This window comes from Sus scrofa, chromosome Y (genome assembly GCF_054392235.1).
Source record: "Sus scrofa isolate SSC_HxYL_T2T_F1_AM1 chromosome Y, Sscrofa_HxYL_maternal_Yorkshire_Landrace_v2.0, whole genome shotgun sequence".
Lineage (NCBI taxonomy): Eukaryota > Metazoa > Chordata > Mammalia > Artiodactyla > Suidae > Sus > Sus scrofa.
This window is the reverse complement of record NC_139402.1, coordinates 16,425,405-16,445,952: the sequence shown is the minus strand read 5'-3', so window position 1 is coordinate 16,445,952 and position 20,548 is coordinate 16,425,405. Positions and strand designations below refer to the sequence as shown.

General features: G+C 43.8%; 1 protein-coding gene across 1 annotated transcript; it reads left to right on the top strand.

The window, feature by feature from the left end:
- The first annotated feature begins 11,899 nt into the window (after positions 1–11,899).
- On the top strand, positions 11,900–13,267 carry LOC110257882 (heat shock transcription factor, Y-linked-like). The gene is made up of 2 exons (XM_021080882.2): positions 11,900–12,148; positions 12,572–13,267. Exons 1-2 carry the CDS (start codon positions 12,026–12,028, stop codon positions 13,265–13,267), a joined length of 819 nt encoding a protein of 272 aa, XP_020936541.2. The 5' UTR covers positions 11,900–12,025.
- Positions 13,268–20,548: the final 7,281 nt, after the last annotated feature.

Genomic DNA, 20,548 nt, shown 5'->3' with positions numbered 1-20,548 from the left:
AAAAAAGACAACCCACAGAATGGGAGAAAATCTTTGGAAGTGAAGGGACTGACAAGGCATTCATGCCCAAAATTTATAAACACCTTCTGCAGCTCCACACCCACAAAACAAACAACCCCATCGAAAAACGGGAAGAAGATCTAAACAGACAGTTCTCCAAAGAAGACATACAGATGGCCAAGAAACACATGAAAGGATGTTCAACATCACTCATTATTAGAGAGATGCAAATCGAAACCTCTCTGAGGTACCACCTTACACCAGCCAGAATGCCCATCATCCAAAATCTACAAACAATCAGTGCTGGAGAGGGTGTGGAGAAAAAGGAACCCTAGTACACTGTTGGTGGGATTGTCAATTGGTGCAACCATTGTGGGAAGCAGTATGGAGAGTGCTCAGAAAACTAAACACAGAACTCCCATTGGATCCAGCAATCCCACTCCTGGGCATCTACCCAAAAAAGCCGTGACTCGCAAAGACATATGCACTCCAATGTTCATTGCAGCACTATTTTCAATAGCCAAGACATGGAAACAACCTAAATGTCCATCAACAGAGAAGTGGATCAAGAAGATGTGGTACATATACACAATGGAATATTACTCAGCCTTTAAAAGGAGCAAAACACTGGCATTTTTTTTGCAACATGGATGGACCTAGAAACGATCATGCTAAGTGAAGTCAGCCATACAATGAGACACCAACAACAAATGCTTTCACTGATCTGTGGAATCTGAAAAAAGGATAGACTGAACTTCTCTGCAGAAGAGATGCTGACTCACAGACATTGAAAAAAATTGTGGTCTCTGGAGGAGACAGTTTGGTGGGTGGTGGGAGGTGCTTGGGCGTTGGGATGGAAATCCTGTGGATTCAGATTGTTATGATCATTATACAACTACAGATGTGATAAATTCCTTTGAGAAATATATGTGTGTGTGTATGTGTACACACATATATATGATTAAAGACAATATTACCATCCAATTTAGGAGAGCATCTCATGACTAAGAGGAAGGAAACCACTGTGCATCAATGCTAAATAGTAAAGAGATGCAAAGCCCAAACTAAATCTCATTCGTTATACAGGTAAGTTCATACAACATATTATAGGCATCTTTTCAAGATAAAACTTTGCACTCTCTCCTATGGTTGTGATTCAAGGTACAGTTTGCAATTTGGAGCTCAGAGACACCTGAATTAGGCTCTCTTCCCCTGATAGCCACAAAGGTGACTTCTTTCATATATGATCCAGCCATTCTAGCACCCCAAAATTCTCAGCCACAGTTTAATGAGACATTTTAAATTCTTAACATGAACTCCTATTTTTTTCACATATACATACTATTTTATCAGCCAATCCCCCCAAAATCTGCATGTGTAAATCTAAGGGGATGTCCTGTGAAGAAAGTAGACACTAACATTCTCCAAAAAAAAAAAAAAAATCAGAAGAAATCACTGTCAAATTTCATGAAACTACATTTCGTGGAGTGTCTATCTTCATGAAATGTTTACTGAAAGGAAAATTCATGACCATTTGTTAATACAAAGCATTCTGACTTAAGAACTGCATTACACTAAGACATAGTGCCAAACCAGACACTCTTTCTAGTTGTGAAAATATTCCGTCCTTAAATGTGATAAATATGGAAAGCATCATGTATTTTTGACACATATTAAATATTTACCAAAGCTGGAATGGGAAACCACTCACAACATTTTTGTAACACTTCTTTCAGCCATGAAGCCACAGAAATTCTTACCAAACATGAGGTCTCTTTGTGCAAAGGAGCAGCTTGTTATCCCATATTAAGACCACTTCATAAAATCTAGGTCCTATTTTATGTTGCTACTCCTATGTTTCTGGACTCCTACACAATAATGTTCAGAAAACCAGATCAATGCACCCAAACTGCTGAGGCCCTTATATTTTCCAAATAAGAACCAACTGTCTGGAATAATGATGGCGGCCCTGACTACCTTTTGGCTTTGTTATACCACTCCACACCATACCTTGGCAAATTCTCACCCTCTCCACCTACCCCTCCATGACCCTATCTTGGAACATTCTCACCCTTTCCTCATATGCATCTTTTATAGCCTGAGGCTAAGCCTGACACTGGTTACCTCAGCCACAAGCCCCTAGGAATCCTGCAACCCCATAATGCCAGGAAGGCCTAGCTTTCTCACACAACCCCTGGCCATTTTCTGGTCACAAAACCTATGGGAAACCTCAATGCTCCTGACTCTATGCCCTTGTTATTTCCTCACCAAAAATTTCCTCCGCCTATTTCCTGCTCTAACCAAAGAAAAAAAGAAGATTACTATTCCATGTAATCTTGGATTATATCCTTTGGCTCTTTCAAGAATGGCAAGTTTCCTCTTACACACATATAAGTCGTTTTTCTTATAAACTCTCTTGTTATGACTTATCTCCTACTTGTTGGATTTCCTTAATGGTAGCCCCCCTACATAAATGCAAAATCGCTACTTCATGAATACTTAGCATATATTGATAGACATACCAACAAGAATCATATTTGCTGTGCTAATGTGACTATGAAAATGTGAGGTTCCCAGCAGCGTGGAGACAGACCACCATTGCCCCCATATATGGCTGTTCAACTTGGAGATCTGCTATGGACATCCTCTCCCAGAATTGGATGCTCAGTTTGAGCAGCAAGAACCAACGGACTGAGGAAAACACCTGGAGGCATATGTTAACTTCTATAGTGATGAACTGCTCTCTGTCATGAGACTTGACTCCCTACTTCTCCCTTGACCTTCCCTTCCTCTTTCTTCATTGTTCTCATCAAAGTACCTGCCATGAACTTCCACCACAGATTCCTGCCACAGATACATTATAAGCCTAGCCCCTCCTCACAGTCAAGGCTGGTGCCTTCCTGAGCCATTAATAAATCTCTCCTGTTTATCAAATGCCCTTGCCCACTCCTCCCTCAGCAAACTTCACATATGGTGCTAAACCCCAAGCGGGCATGATATGAGAATGGGAATCAGATCAGTTCCCCAAACTCCTGGGTTTGAAAGCCAGAGAGCAGCAGGCAGGGGCAGCTCTTCCTGGCTTAACCTCTGGAACCCACCCAGGTTTGGGCCCCTGATCCAGGCACCTCTGCACCAGTCCTTTCCTGCTCAGCCAGGCAGGAACCCCTAAGGGGAAGTCCACCTTTCCATGACTGACTCTGCATCCAGCACTTGCCTTCTTATACTTGGGTGAGAAAATGTCACTTTTCTGGGTCTCCTGTCAGCATGGCTCTTGGGCCCCAGTTCCTCTGGCACATCAGAGTACAACCTTCTGCAACAAAGCATCACACTAGGTCTGTAGAATGCATAGACACTTGGCCCCATCCCTCTCATCTGGGGACACCCACATCAGTGCAAAACCTCTCTCTCTGTCCCTCAGCATCCACTATCCAGACTTTAGAGACACTCAGCCTAAGAAGTGGCACTCGCTAAGATGGCCCCTTCCTTAGCCCACATCCCCTCTTAGTCCTCATCATGGTGAAGAAGCCCTCCACTCCTCCACAGAACACACCTCTTGGCTGCCTCTTATGGAATTTAGGTATTCCTAAGAGGAAATGTTAGGTCCAAGTATCTTTACTTCTTCTGTAACTCCGTGTGCACAGGATAAACATTAGCTAATGGCTCTCAATGCTCCCAAAATGCCACTTTCAATTTTTTTCTATAGTGATCTTGTATTTGTTTTTCCATTATAGCTGGTCCACCGTGTTCTGTTCACGTTCTGCTTCATCACTGTACAGCGTGGTGAGCCCCTTCCACATACATGTATGCATTCTTTTTTCTCCCTTTATCATGCTCCACCCTGAGGGACCAGACAGATTTCCTAGGGCTACACAGCAAGATCCCATTGCTAATCCAATCCAAAGGCACTAGAAGGCATCTATTAACCCCAAGCACCCCATCCATCCCACTCCCTCCCTCTCCCTCTCCCTCTCCCCCTTGGCAACCACAAGTCCACATTCAATGTAAATAGCTTGAGTGACCTCCATAACATTTGTCACTGTAATGACGAGTGGCATGAAAGGCGCTGTGTCTTTACTCTCAGCCCACACACCTCCCTCTGTTCTCCCTGTTTCACATTTCAAATTCTTCTCCCTCATTCATGTCATAGTCCCTCTCATTCTGACAGCTCCTGCTTTGATCCTGCAGACCATTATTCTCCACAATACAAATCTCTCCATGCCTCCAGCTCTCCCCCAACACAAAATCCTCCACACCCCTACCCAAGTTGTCCTCAGCTTCTCCCCATCCTAACCCAGATACTGACGCCTCTTTCTCTCCTCCTCATACACAGTTCTGTACCCAGCTTCCTCCTTCTCCAAACACCTCCCAACCAGCTCCTTTGGTCCCTTGAGGGGGAGTTGCGAGCACTGGAGGGATTGCCCATGTCCCCGTTCCCATTTCCATGTCCAACCCCTCCCACTTAAATTGAAAAACAAAAAAGATGAGACTCCTTCTCTTCTGATCCCTCCATCTACATTTAAGGAATTTGAACAAATCACTCAGTCCCGTGACCTTACCTGCCATGGTGTTGATGTCACCTTATCCTTCCTCCTCGACCTTGTGGAAAAGGAAAGGGTCTGGTTAGCCACTCAGGCCCACACAGATGACCTCTGCTGGCAAAACAAGAACCAAAGAGTGCGGGCGGTAGCAGTCCCAAGACAGGATCCAAACTGGGACTCTCCAGTCGATTCCCAGGCCTTCAGACACCAGAGTCACATGGTAACTTGTCTCATAGGAGGACTATGTGAAGCAGGTCTTAACTAAAAGAAGAAGAAGAAATTAGACCAAACCCACATGAAAAACCTGCTCTCCTTCCTGATTAACAGAGGCACTTCAAAAAGATACATAGTTAGACCTTTCCCATTTGGAGGGAATCTTTCCTTCCACACTCCCTTCATCTCTCAGTCTGTCCCTGACATAAGGCACAGATTACAAAAGTGGGAGGATGGGCCTCAAACCCCTCAGCAGGATGTCCTCACCCTCACCTTCAAGGTCTTTAATAATCAGCATAAAGAGGCTGAAAGCCAACACTTAAAAAGAGATCGGGCTAAATACAAAATGCAGGCAACTGCCATTCAGGGCTCCCCCAAATATCAGCTCTCTCCCCTGGACAATGGCTCTAAGGCACTCCAGGCCCATGCTGCAGGTGTGATAAGAGAGGCCACTGGAAACCTCTCAGGGGACGGCCACACCCCTCCCTGCAGAGAGACCAGAATCCTTGGACCTCAACATTCCAAGCCACCTTGGCAGGATCACAGAAGACTGAGGGTGCCCTGGAAACCCCTGCATCCCGGACCCACAACTACTACTCGGGTGAAGCACCAGGTAACTCTGCTAGTTGTAGGTAAGCTGGTATCCTTTCTTATCAACACAGGGGCCACTTACTCAGCACAACCTCAATTAACAGGTCACAAACACCCCTCTCAAGTCTCTATTGTGCATGTTGGTGGTCTCATCTCCAAACCCTTACCAAAACCCCTTCCAAACTGCACCCCATCAGGGACACCCTTTAGCTGTTCTTTCCTGATATTAACCAAGTGCCCAGCCCCAACTCTTGGCAGAGATATTTTATCTAATTTCAGAGCCTCCCTCAGACTTCTCACTCCTGTCTCTCTTTCCGAGCCCTCTCTCCTCCCCCTTGCTCATCTAGAACATGATAAGCTACCTCTCCCAGCCTCCGTTCTTTTGCCCTGGGTGTGGGATACCTCCACCCATTCCATAGCTCAGCAGCTTGCTCCCGTTCAAACTGAGTTAAAAGACCAGTCCGCAAACCTCTGCCATCCTCAATACAGGCCCCTGACCGAAGTCACTAATGGAATCGTAGGCATAACCAGGGTCCATGTCCCCTTCCCATGTCTGACCCGTACACTAAACTAATCCAGACCCGGGGACCAGTGAAGGGCATGCCATTCTTTCAGTCCCTTTTATCAGCCAGCCTTCCCCTGACAGACACATCTACACATATTAGGACAGGGCCCACAAACTCCATGCCTGGACTAATTGACAGGGCCTTTAAGACTCAGGGAAGAGGCTCCTCAGTTCTGAGGGAAAAGTTTTCTGCCCTCAAGGAAACAAAGTCAGCCCAAGAGAAATTTGCCTGTGTCTTTGAGATGCAGGTGTTCTGCCTGGACATCTGGAAGCCTTAGCTCCACCATCTTTCTGAAATAGAAATTTCAGGAATAGGGGTACATTTTGCAAGTTGAATTCTCAGGGTCAAGGAGAAATCGTATGCCTTTTGTTCTAAATATTATTAAAAGATGTTTAGCCACCTAGACAAGCGACCTTGATTTGTTCCATCTGTCAGGGACCCAGTTTGAAGCCAGTGTCTCTTGCAGCTGATGGGTTTCACACAGGTGTACCTTATTCATGGCTGAGACTTTGGAATGGGAAATCTGAGCTTCCTGTTTTGTATGTATCATTGTTTGTGTTGTGCATGTATGGCCTTGCCAAAATTACTTCATCAAAAAGCTCTACTTAATTGGCTTGAAGGAAATTAAGCTCTTATATGAACTCTCAAAATACATAAGGTAAGGTAATTTTAGAGTCACATGAACTGGAAAATATTCCGTGTTAAATTAACATCTGATATTAAAGTTAAAGTATGTTGATCTAACTTATATGGGCATGTCTTCAGAGTCATTGGCAGAAGCCGTTCTTATTGCACCTAGGTTTGATAAAAGTCAAATCGGATGCTGAGGCTTCAGTTACTAAGAAGGGACAGCAACATCACTTAAGACTATTATCGGTGTTTTGGTGCTATGCTGTGATGTTCTGTACCAGGAAACACATACTTTTAGAAGTGATAAAAAGTCCACCCAGACAAGTAGACATTGTGTTTTCAGTAAAGAAGGAAGGAGGAATGGAATTGCATTCTATTAAGGGAACAGAAAGTAAGTCTGTCGTGTAGCTTGTTATTTTGAATGGAAAGCTAGCAGACAGAATAATACGGATACAGAAAGTGATGGAAGATTTCTGCGAAGTGGACACTAGACAGGATTTCCAAGCTTGGTCGTGACTGACTGGGAGTTTAAAGTTGAAAACTAAACTAACTTTAAAGGTAAGCTCGTGTAAAACTTGAATTAGGTTTCTGTCTCTCTGCTAAAAGAAAGGTTTCTGAACCTTCTTAACCTTACCTTGTTCATACTCTTGATAACAGGTTACATGAATCGATTGGCCTTTAATTTGTATTTGCTTTTGAAATCCTTTGTTACGTTGGTTGAGTGACTAGATAATGTTTTACAATAAAGTGAGATTCTACTTGGCCAGGTGTTTAAAATTTGCATTCTCTCTCTCTCTCTGCGTGTGTGTGTGTGTGTGAATTTGCAAATTTCCTAAGTGTAAATTACCGTGTTACAGGGGAGAAATTGTCGGATGAAAGGTATGAACCCAATCTATAAAGATATAGCTCACAACTTACTCCCTCCTTCTCAGACATTTGCCATCCTGATGACCTTGTAGCATGGGAAAAGTGTGCCCCTAAATCAGAGGAGGGAAGATAGGTAAGCAACAGCTGTGAATTCAAGAGCCATGACTGTGGGAAATCCAAGAGGCAGCTTGGTTCTTCCTGGCTCCCCAGAAAACCCATTAATGAAAAGAAATGCTTTGAAAATATGTTCTCCATTTGGGGTATTCCTTCTACAGGTCTAGGTTGACAATATCTGGTGAAAATGAGGATCATTTTAGAGACAATCTTGTGACTCATACTCTAGTTCTGTGTTTTGAGGTTAGGGTTCACTTTCTAAAACTCACTTCCCAAATAGTTCTTTGAGGCTGTGTTACAATATTTCAATGTTTAAGGGGGTTACTAAGAACATAGTCTCAGCATGGGAAGCTGAGTGCTGCAATCTGTCTCTGGGAGAATATCTGATGCCCCACGATAACCAGGGGGTTATACATTCTGGGAAAGTATCATTTAAAGGGTTGTCTCCAGCCTAGATGGAAGGTCTCTTGTCAGGAATACTTAAGTACCATATGCACAAGCAAGTGAATAAAATAACTCTGAAAATCTCTAGTTCCCTCTTAAGAAGGACATCCACATTGCACTGGTCTACAGAGAGAACTACTGACATCAAACTCACCCTAAAACAAGGCCCTAATAACAAAAACACCAATGCCTGGACAAAAAGAAGTCACCATCAGAAGGAGACCACTATCCCAAGATTGCCCCCCCATGACCACATGGTCATTTGTTGACCTTCTCATCTACCTTGACGGGTTTCTCCCCTCCAAGGCTCTTCTCAGTGATGTTCCTAGGTGGGATCCCCTCACCTGGCCAACTAATACCTGCTCTCACAAGGGCACAACTATGTTTCCTTCAACTGTTACTCAAGCTCAATCAGCAGGTAAGACTTTAGTCAAGTGACATAACTCTCCTGGGCTACATTAATCGAAATTTAAAGGCTCCCTTGTGTTGGGAATGTTTAAACTGTCAAGGGATAACCAGCCTAAGAACACTGGGGAGTACAGCTGAGTGGACAAGCCAGAATGAAATTTCCTTTAAAGAGAAGGAACAGACTAATCCAGCTGAACAGCGATAAAACAGGGCTGTTTTGTGTGAAGCTTTTCAATTTTCATTTATGACTTTATGAATACTGCTTTCCACTTAATTTTTAAGAGACCACAAATATTTTCTTATATTTTTCCACTCCTTATCAAAATAGGTTAATTTGTTTTTATTTCCACCAATATAGTGTTATATTTTCTACTGCACAGCATGGTGAGCCAGGTACACAGACATGTTTATATTATTTTCTCACATTATCATGCTCCAACACAAGTGAGGAGACATAGTTCCCAGGGCTACACAGCAGGATCTCACTGCTTATCCATTCCGAAGGCAAGAGACTGCCTCAATGAACCCCAAGCTCCCACTCAATCCCACTCTGTCCCAGGCCCCTCCCCCTGGAAACCACAAGTCTATTCTCAAAATCCATGTTTTTCTCTTCTGTGGAAAGCTTCACTTGTGCTCTAAAATAGACACCAGATATAAGTGTTATCAGGTGGTGTTTGTCTTTCTCTTTCTGACTTCCTTCTCTCAGCATGAGAGTCTCTAGGTTTATGTTTTATTCACTGTCTCCACAAAATTGCTGTCTCTTGCATTTCCAGAAGTGTAACTGAGTCACTGAAAATGATATATAGTTCCATATGAGATCAGTGGTCTCTAAATATATGAACATGCAACAAGAGGGAATATTTTCCTGGACCATAATAGACGAGGAAAATGGGTGGTCCAGAGACTTTTGGCTACTCCTAGTATGGCTTTGTCCAGGACTAGCACATTTAATGGCCTATCTGTGACATCATTGCCAGACCTAGCAATGTTCATTGCTGGCACTGTGAGATGAAATGGTCATGAAATGCCTCCCCAAACTATGGTCAAATGTCCGACCATGGGGGAGTATGGCCAACTGTGACCTCAAGTTAGCACTTGCCTAGAGGCTCTCCGTGCAGGAAAACTTGAGGCACAGCAGCTGTTGACCTGCAGCACCTGCTGAGCAGAGCTCAGGGAGGTGAGCAGCGGTGAGGCACAGGCCTTCAGACCGATTTCAGGTGAGGATCACAATGGGCCCAAATTCTTGCATCTTCTCTCATCTAGAAATACAGAGATCATTGACCATGGCAACTGCATGGGCCAATAGGGAGAAAAGGCAGAATGGAGTAGCTGTGGGTCAGACAGACAAGGAGGACTAGGAAATCTTATGGAAGTAATTTTAGGCAAGCCTTTGTATTGCCAAGAACTTAGGGTTTATGTGCCCTGTCAGACGTGATGACACCAGCTGTTCTCAAAGCAGCATCAGCTGGCAGCGACAACCGTATATTTTCAAGGTCTTCTCTTATAGCAACAGAAAGGAGACAACATGTGTTATGACCAATAGTTCCTGCGATTTACGTGTTAATACCACATCACATGTTAAAACTTACTCAGATGAAACTACACTCCTCCTTCCACAATACTGGTATCAACCCATGTTTAATCTTATTTTTCCTTTCTTCCCATCCTCTATGGTAGCATATACCATGTCCATCCACAAGTACTCCTCACCCCAGGCCAGCAGGAAGCAGATAGAGAAGAGTAGACATTCATCCCTATCCCATATAATGGAAGGCTGGAATGAGAGGAGCCCAGGAGGATGGAGACAGACCGCCATACACCCCAACTATTGCTGCTCACCTGAGAGACTTGCTGTGGACGCCCCTCCCAGAATGTGGAAGTGCAAGTTAGGCAGCAAGAAACGAGGACCTGTGGGAAGCAAATGCCTGCACAGACTAACTGCCTACACGGATTAACTGTGCTCTGTCATGGGACTTGAGTCCCTACACCTCCCTTGACCTTCCCTTTCTTCTCCATTTTCCCTGCCACAAGGTCCCACCGTGGACTCCAACCACAGACTCCCACCACAGATGCTTTATAAGCCTAACACCTCCTTGCAGTCAAAGCTGATGCCATCGTGGGCTCTGCCCAGCCCCCTCAGAGACCTTAATAAATCCCTCTTGTGTACTATTTGGTCTTGTGCATTCCTCCCTCAGCAACCTAACGGAAAATGTTTGGAATATTGTTTAACACACAGACTACTTACGTAGAATACACAGAAAACTCGATATAATAAAATCAGTGATACCAGATCACTGTTAGTTTTTAACAATGTGACAACATTATGGTATAAGTTTTAGAGTATTCAGTTCAAGGGCATATATAATCTTCAGAATGTGGTACTCCCATCAATTCCTCAGTTCTCATTGTATCAATCCGCAATGAAATCTCATACCCTTTGGATGGTACTTCCCCACATTTCCTCTCCTAACACAAGCAACCATCAATCTTTTTTTGTCTCTATGGCTATAGATATTTTGCCTGGTGCCCAGGGCCCTTCCATGTCTTGGTTAGTGATAAAGGTCATGGTTTGTTTTGTTTTGTTTTGTTTTGTTTTTGATTGTGTATTTGTTTTTTTTTTCTTTTCTTTTTGTCTTTTTAATTTTTGGACTGTACGTGGGGATGCAGAAGTTCTCAGGACAGGGATTGAACCCATAGCACAGCAGAGATCAGAACACTTTTGTAACAAGCTAGCCAACATAGAACACTGGCTATGTTTTTCTGAATATAAATACTGCACAGATTCTAGTTATACACTCTAAAGAGCTGCATAGCTTTTGTTTCACTTTGCCGTTTTTTTTTTCTCTTCCATTTACAAGGCTTTACATAACAGTCACAAGTTCTTATATGCACATGAGAACTTGCGTTTACTTCAGGGATGAAATGGATTTATTTATTTATGTGATTTTTTATTAAAAAGATTCCATTGGAATAGGATCTCATTTGCTGATCTCATTTTTTTTTCTCTCTTTGGGTTACTGTTCAAGTACGGAGCTCATATTTTATATTAACTGGGCTAATTTCATAGAGAAGTAAACCCTGACTGAAGGTGATGCTCAGATTGCTAGGAGACTAGAGTCTTGTGATGTCACAGCTACTCAGGCTGGCAACCATTGTGATGGATTGGATAGTTTATCTGTGTAGGCTTACCAAATCAGCATTTAAAACTGCAGAGTTCAAAAGCCATGCAGGTGAGAAAAGTAGCTGAAGAGAAATTTATCTGAGATGGCACAAGCTCCTTCAGAAATTCAAGGTGTGTCTCCTAAAGATGCACCAACTGGTTCAGAATCCTCCATTACATCTCCATGGTGTGAAAACTCAATCATTGGGGACTTGGACTTGAGGTCTCAGATTGAAGAAAAAGCTTTCCAGGCTTTGTCTGAGGGCTCCCTGATGAAAGAGCCATGCCACACATTGTGTGCCTCTGAACCAGATGGAGATAATGACTTTCCTCCTCTGCCCTTTCCCAGAAAACTTTGGGAAATTGTTGAAAGTGATCGATTTAAGTCCATTTGGTGGGATGAAAATGGAACCTCGATCGTGATTAATGAAGAACGCTTCAAGAAAGAAGTTCTGGAGAGAAAGGCTCCCTTCAGAATTTTTGAAACTGAGAGTATGAAAAGCTTAGTTCGACAGCTTAGCCTTTATGGATTTACTAAATTGCGAAGGAATTTTCAAAGACCTGCCTCACTAGCCAACATTCTGGCAGAAGATAATGAAGTCTCTGCTTGGAACAAGGTATTATGAAATGTCCAGTTACTATTTACAGAGGGACATCTGCAAATATGTTCATACATATAGGGTCATAGTAGACCTTGAAAGTGGGATGAAGTACTGCTACGCTTTTAAGTTGAAGGCCACTTGGTCATAAAATATTTGGGGTGAGAGAGAAATTTCCTAGCCACCTGAAGCCTTCTCGATGAACCTCACCCAATACAAGCCCCTGAACCTCATACTGTTACTGTAAATGCACCAGGCATTTTTATTTAAGGACCATAATTGCCTGTTCCCACTACATAAATTTTTGAAAATGTTAGTAATAGATGAGTATTATTTCCTCACATTAACTCTGTGTGATGAAACAAGTCAGATTTTTATGGATTCTTTGTCCTCGTATCTTTGTTTAAAAGGCCACTAAATACCTTTCTCTTTTGGTTTTAGCTGCAGTTCTACCATAATCCAAATTTTAAACGAGGCTGTCCCCATCTGTTGGTGAGGATGAAAAGAAGAGTCAGGGTGAAAAATGCTTCTCCAGTGTCGGCTTCTGTACTTCAAGGTTGCAGCAAGAAGCGCTCTAGAACAGGGGGTAATGTGGATAACCATAATTCTGATGTGGCTGCAGAAACTCGTGGAGAAGATGCATTTTCAGCCTCTACAAACCTAAATGTGCCTTTAATAAGATGGCCTTCCATGAGCCAGAGAATTTCTAATACAACTACCCCAACTAGAAGTGGTCTTTCTTCTCCATCATCACCATCATTCAGGCCACCAGGACAAATTGTCATGGCTCAACATGCTATTTTTAGTCAGTTGACCACGTTTCACATGCACTCACAAAGCAGCTACTCTCCAGCAAGTGGCCACATCGTGAATTTCATTACAACTACCACTTCCATTTCTCAGTACCGCTGTATTTCTTACTTCCCAAGTGGTTATTTTGGACTGAGGGTGGAGCCTTCTCCTTTGCCAACCAGATACCAGAATATATCACCAACTGAGGGCCCTCTGTCTAACCCCCAACCAGCAGCCCATCCATGGTTCCCAATGCCAGTGGCCACTGACACATCTGCTGCCTCGCTTTCAAGGCCAAATCCTCAGTCCTCTTCCGTATCTGAACATCACCCTAATTACCACTGACCTATCAAAGGACTATAGGTTATGCAGGAGAGTGAAGATGAAAATTTATGCTGGCAAATGTCACCAAATTCCTGCAATTCTGTTATTTCAGCAATAAACTTGTATGTTCATCTTCATAGCTTCCATTTCTTTACTTTTGACACAGTTAACAGTAAAAGGATGCTGCATTTCTTTTTCTAAAATGATTTTTCCATCATAGCTGGTTTACTGTGTTCGATCACTTTCATACTGTGCCGCAAAGTGGCCCAGTCACACACCCACCCACCCAAGACACACACCCACACACATACATATACTTTGTTTCACATTATGCTGCATCAAAAGTGACTAGAGATAGTTCCCATTGCTATACAGCATGACCTCATTGCATACCCGCTCCACATGCAATAGTTTGCATTTTCAACCCCCAAATCCCAGTCCATCACAATCCTGCACCCTCCCCCTTGGCAACCAAAACCCTGTTGTCCAAATCCATGGGTGTCTTTCCTGTGGAAAGTTTCAGTTGTGCCATATGTCACATTCCACACATAAGTGATGTCATATTGTGCTTGCCTTCCTCCTTCTGGCTTACTTCACTTAGTAGGAGAGTCTCCAGTTCCAGCCGTGTTGCTGCAAATGGCATTATTCTGTTCTTTTCTTATGGCTGAGTGGTGTTGCATTGTGTATATATACAACATCCCTTAATCCATTCTTTCCAACGGTCATTTAAGTTATTTCCATGTCTTTCCTCTTGTGAATAGTGCTGCATTGGACATACATGCGCACATAAAGTTTTCATGGAAATTGTTTTTTCCCCAGGTGTATGCCCAAGAGTGGGATTGCTGCGTGACATGCTAGTTCTATATTTAGTTTTCTGAAGTGTTTCCATAGCGGTTGTAACAATTTACATTCGTCCCACAGTGTAAGAGAGTTTTCTTTTCTCCATACCCTCTCTAGCCTTTTCTCATGTGTGGACTTGTTAATGTCGGCCATTCTGTCCAGTGTGAAGTGATACCTCATAGTAGTGTAGATTTGCATTTCTCTAATAAACAGTGATGTTGAGAATTTCTTTATGTGCTTGTTGGCCCTCTGTATATTCTCTTTGGAGAAATGTCTATGCAGGTCTCTTTCCCATGGTTCCAGTGAGTAATTGGCTGTTTTGTTGTTGAGGTGTATAGGTTGGTTGTAGATTTTAGAGATTGAGCCCTTATTAGTTGCATCATCTGAAATAATTGTCTCCCATTGCAGGTTGTCCTTTTGTCGTTTTAATTGTTTCCAATGGCAGATTATTTTGCCGTTTTTTAATATTTGAAATGTTTGATAATTAGAGAGGAGCATTTGACATGTCCCCTAGCTGTAACTGTTTCAAAAAGGAAAATGGAACTAAGGAAATAGAGAATAGCTGCCAAGAGATTTCTGAAATAGTCCAAGTTGTATTGAATTGGGGTCTCAATTATGATGGTGTGGAAAAAGGGGCAAATAAAAGTCAATTTGGAAAGGGAAAATACATAGTATTTACGTAGTGTTTTCTCAGCTGCATTATAGTCTATCTGTTACTTCAAATGGAACTTGGATATTAGTTGACACGATTGTCTTCATTGCAAAGAAAAAATAAATCAATAAATTCCATTGAGTTCCCATGATGGCAAAGAGGTTAACACACCTAACTAGTGTCCATGAGGAAGCAGCTTCACCCTCTGCCCTCGCTCTGTGGTTTAAAGCCCCAGAGTTGCCCTGAGCTGTGATGTGAGTTAAAGATGTGGCTCAGTCCCAGCATTGCTACGGCAATGTAAGGCAGCAGACAGAGCTCTGCTTTGACCCTGACTGGGATTGCCCATATGCCACAGGGGTGACCCTCTAAAGAAAAAAAAAAAAAAGGTATACAATTACTTAAAAAGTACATTTCACACTCCAAACGATAACATATTTTAGCTTATTCAGGAACCATGACCATAATTTACACCATAAGTGCAACAACAATATCCACATGACATCATCAGAGATTGCATCACTGTCATCACAGGGTGGCATTTTATCAGTGAAATATCTACAAAAAAAAAAGTAGTAGAAAAAAAATGTGGGTGTCATTTTCTCTAAAATCCTCAAACTGTTCTAGGTTATTTTTGCCTTTATCTCCACCCCTTTATATGTCCCGATTCACACATAGAGGTTGCTTTCTTGTTTTACACAAAGACAGGCTTAAATACAAATGCCAGCCTTTAACACCAAACCTCAGCCAGGTGAACAGGTCCCTTGAAGATATAGAATCTGTTTGACTTAGCAGCTTCTTATGTTTCTCTTTTACTGTCTTTCTGGAGTACATTCAGAAGAATTATTTTCAATCAAACCAAGAGTCACCTCAGAGCTATCCTTGGAGTAGAAGGGACCCCACTTTGTCTTAAAAAGCAAGGTGCCATTGTTGCAGAGGGGAAAAGGAGGAGGGGCAGATGCCAAAGGAATCTCCCTGCTCACACGTGCACAGGCTTTCAGAGGGCAGGGTGCACCTGGTGCAGGCCACAGGTGGCAAGAAGCCACTTGCTTGTGCTACAGCAGCCTGGACACTTCTTGTGCTGGCTATAGGTGTCCAGATCCTTCTGGTGGGGGCTAAGGGCATCAAGTGGGTAAGTGAGATGTGGTGCCTCCTGAGCGATCTACAGGCAGTGGGGACAACCCAAAGCAGTCATCTCAGAAACCACAGGGAGTCAAGGCCTGCCACCGGTAGGGGTGTGTGATCAGGTCCAATCTCTGACCACAGTCACCTCAGAGGTCAGAAGTCAGAGCGGGCACTACAACTGAGCACCACCCAGTATTGCTGTCAACACCCTGGCCATATAACCGCCCTGCAACTGTCAGTGCAAAATGCTCTGACAGTTGCACGGAAGAAGCACCCAGAAGGTTGAACACTGCCCTTTGCCAAGACCCTGTAACTAGGAGCAGTGTTGCACCACCTCCTGTGTGGGCTAAGAGGGACAGGCTGCTTCTTATAAGGGTCCTCAGTTGGGGGGGCAAACCACCAGAGGTGTGCATGGCCTGCTACCACTAGGGGTCCAGGAACAGGCACCCCTTGTGGCCCTAATCACCACAGAGGGCACCTCAGAAGAGGTCATTGTGACCAAACACTACCTGTTTCTGCTCCAATTTCTCTGGGAACTCACAAACCATGCCACTGCCACTGCCACTGCCACTACCAAATGCTCTGGGCAACTCATGATTCTGCAAGAAGCTCATTATCACTCCCAAGGCCTTGAAACAAGGAGTAGCCTGTGCCACCTCCCTGCATGTACTTGCTGCTGCTAAGACCCCAGGATGAAGGCACTACCAGCCCTAACCACTACCTCCCTCTCCCTGGAAAACACTCTGCACCCTCGGTATAATGGCCTGCTCACTCCCAAGATTGAGCCAGCAAGAATGCAATCCTCCATGCCCCAAATAAATGGTAACACCCCACAAAATACAAAGGGTTGCTCTTGCCTAGAAGTAACCCTCCAAGACTAGAGTTTGGCTTCCCCAAACTCACAGAAAAAGAAAATCATAGACACGATGAAGAAGCCCAGGAACAATTCCCACGTAAGGTACAGGAGATTTCCTGTGAAGCAGAAACAATGCAACAGACCTCTGTAGGCCAAAAGACCCTGAGTTCAAAAGGGGTAGAGTGAATATATACTGAAGGAATGAAGGCTGAATATCAGGGACTTACGAGCACATTACAAACATTCATGTCGATTACTTTCGAGAGGAATGAGGAAATTTAGGGGAAAATAGGGAAAAATTAGAAAAGTCTTTTGCAGATAGCCAAACTGGGCTAAAGGCACTAAAGGGCAGAGTGAAGAGTGCAGAGGAATGAATTAGTGACATGGAAGATAGCATAATGGAAATCACCCAATCAGGACAGCAGGCAGAAAACCACATGAAAACACATGAAAGCAACATAAGAGATCTATGGGGTAGCATAACAGGGGTCCATCTATGCATAATAGCAATTCAAGAAGCAGAAGAAAAAGAAAAGTGGATTGGAAATATATTGGAAGAAATTATGTCTCAAAATTTTCCCAAACTAAAGGAAACAGGTATCAAAATACAGTAATCACAGAAGGCACAAAACAGGCTGAACACAAATATGCCCACACCTAGACCTACCATAATGAAAATGGCCAAAGATAAAGAGAGGATTCTAAAGGCAGCAAGAGAAATACAACGCATTAACTATAAGAGAACCCGCAAATCACCTAATTCCTCTAGAGAAACACTACAGGCCTGAAGAAATTGGCAAGCTATATACAAAGTTCCAAAAGGAAAAACTCTGAAGCCTAGAATACTCTTCCCAGCAAGACTATCATTTATTTATTTATTCATTTATGTATGTTTTATTTATTTATTGAGTATCATTTGAACTGGAAAGGGAAACAGAGAATTTCTCCAACAAACAAAAGCTAAACGAGTACACCAATACTAAACCCATTCTTAAAAAATACAGAAATGGCTAAAAGAAGAAGAAGAAGAAGGAGAAGAAGAAGAAGAAGGAGAAAAAATAAGACAGAACATATACAGATTGGAAAGCAGTCACTTAAATCAGCCAGCATACATCACCAAAACAAACAAACAAACAAACAAAAATCTACTCGAAAAGTGATGAGAAACACAAGGAACACCAAAAGGACAAACTCGAAGATCTCAAAGAAGAAATTCAAAAGCATAGAGTGTAGGTAAGGAAGTATGAAAATATAGACACCTATTTTTAAATATCGTGTTGCAGCCTATATGACTACCAGGCTAAAGCAAGCAGATGTAGGAAGTGGTTAACCTACTTGAAGAACAGGGAAACCACAAATCAAACCAAACATTACATTCATGAAAACTAAAACGAAATGTATCCAAGCATAAAATAAATGGAAATCATCAAAAAAAAGAGAAAAAAAAAAACCAAGGTAATACAACGAATCAACTGAAAAGCAAGGTTTAACATGGGAATAAATACATGTTTCTCAATAATTACCTTAAGCGTCATGGGACTGAATACTCTGATCAATAGACACAGAGCAGCAGATTGGATCAAAAAGCAAAAACATACAACCTGCTGTCTGCAAGAGACTCCCTTTAGAGCAAAGAACACGTATAGACTGAATGTGAGAGAATGGGACATCATATTTCAATGGTCAAGACAGGAAAGCAGGAGTTGTGATACGCATAGTAGAAAAAATAGACATTGAAACAAACAAAGGCCATAGAGAAAGATAAAGAAGGACACAATTTCAGAGAGCCCAGATGGTGAGAGAGTAGGGGGATTTGTTCACCTCTCCCACAGATGCAACAAAAAATACACATCTACATGTAAAATGACTCACACAGAACAGCAACTGAACGCGGGCCGAAGAACTGAAACCTCCAAAAATGGGAAGAATCTCTTGACACAACTGCATAAAGCAACAGAAAAGAGGAGAGAGAGAGAAGGAGCATCAGGACTGGACTCCTGAGAGGGAATGGTGAAAGAGAAAGGGAACCCACACCCTGGAAACTCACCGAACCTGCGAAAAGATCAGCTGAGTCCAAGGGATCTCCAAGATGCCACGAAAAGTGCATCAGCAGGTCAGAGGACTGAGAGGCAGTGTGAGAGCCACACAGATCATCAGAACCGCTGGCACAGGTCCCAAAGACTGAGATGCTTTGGTGGGGACTGGGTGCCAAGCCCTAGGCTTTGGAGGTGAGTCCCTGGGAGCAGGCTGGGATTGGTGGTGTGGAGACAGCATAAGAGATGAGGAAGTGGTGATCCAGGGGTGAAGGGTTGCAAAGTGCTAAGGGCTGGGGACTGGAAAGCCACAAGAGAGGGAACCCAGGAGAAGGTCTGGGCCTGCAGGAGAGACATTGCACCATTGTTGGGAGGGGAGAGCAAGATGTGTGGGCCACCAGAGAATACTCCTTGCTCCACAGCATTTTCACTTGCACAACAGCTAGTAGAGCACAGACGGCATTCCCAGCACATCCCCCTCTTCCACCACGGGCATGCCCGGGGAGAAGCCACATTCCTTCTGCAGTGGACTGGGCCCACTACCCATGGGAAGGCAACCACCTCCTTGGTGTTCCACCCACAGGAAGTGCCCCACTGCCCTGGTGCACCCCAGCAACCTCCTCCCCAAATCAGGAAGTTCACCACCACAGCAGTAGGAAAAGGTCAGCACTGCCCACTCTTGGGAAGGGCTCTGCTGTCACAGCGTGAGAGAGCCAGCACTGCCACCCTCGGGAAGCCCCCTACTGCTGTTGACCACTAGGGCAAGACCCTCCCGGCCATGGGGAGTGAACGTCCTCCAAGGCATGCACCGGCCAGCCCTCCCCACCCTTGGGAAGCCCTCCACTGCTGGAGAGAACCACAGGCAGCTGCCGCTGGCTTCAGGAAGGGCACCAACAATGGGACGTACACCAACCAGACCCACCAGGCTAGGAGTAGTGCACTTCCACCATGACAGGCACTGGCCAGCCCTGCATGCCCTCAGGAAGCCCTCCAATCTTGTGGCACAACCCATCAAGCCCTACCTGGCTTCAAGAAGTGCACTGACAAGGCAGAACACTCTGGCCAGCCCCACCCAGCCTACGGAAGCTCCCCACCAGAGCAGCACAACCCAGCCACACTGACTGCCCACAGGAAGCACCTAGCCACGGTGGTGGGACCCGGCCAGCCATGCATGCCCTCAGGAAGAGCCCAACCACCACCACGTGCCCTGACTGTGCCAAACTACACTTTGGCTTCCCCAAATTCACACAAAAAAGAAAACACAAGCAAGATGAAGAAGCTCAGCAAACATTCCCAGTTTATGCAACAGGAGAATTCACCTAAAACCTTCAACACTCAAACAGTCTGACAGACTTTGAGTTCAAAATGCAGAGTGAAAGTACCAAAGAGATTCAGAGAAGATAAGCACTGTAACACAGACTCCCCCAGAAAAGAAATAGAAAACATAAGGAGGAGCCAAGAAAATCTAGAAAGTTCATTTGCAGACCAACAATGTGAGCTAAGGGCAGTAAGGGCTGGAAGGAATAATGCAGGGGAACGTATCAGTGATGTGGAAGATAGAAGAAAGCAAATCACCCAAACAGGACAGCAGACAGAAAACCAAATGAAAAAACCCTGAAAGCAATATAAGAGACCTATGGGATAACATAAAGTGGGCCAATCTGTGCATAGTAGGAATTCCAGAAGGAGAAGTAAAAGAAAAGATTATTGAAAACGTATTGGAAGAACTTATGTCTGGAATTATGCCCAGCCATGCGAAGTGCCCCACTGCCTTGACATGCCCTGGGAAACTCCTCACC

Coding starts and splice junctions, on each gene's coding strand:
- LOC110257882 (XM_021080882.2), top strand. CDS start 12,026: ATGAAAAGCTTAGTTCGACAGCTTAGCCTTTATGGATTTACTAAATTG. Junction 12,149..12,571: donor AAGTCTCTGCTTGGAACAAG/GTATTATGAAAT, acceptor TTTTGGTTTTAG/CTGCAGTTCTACCATAATCC.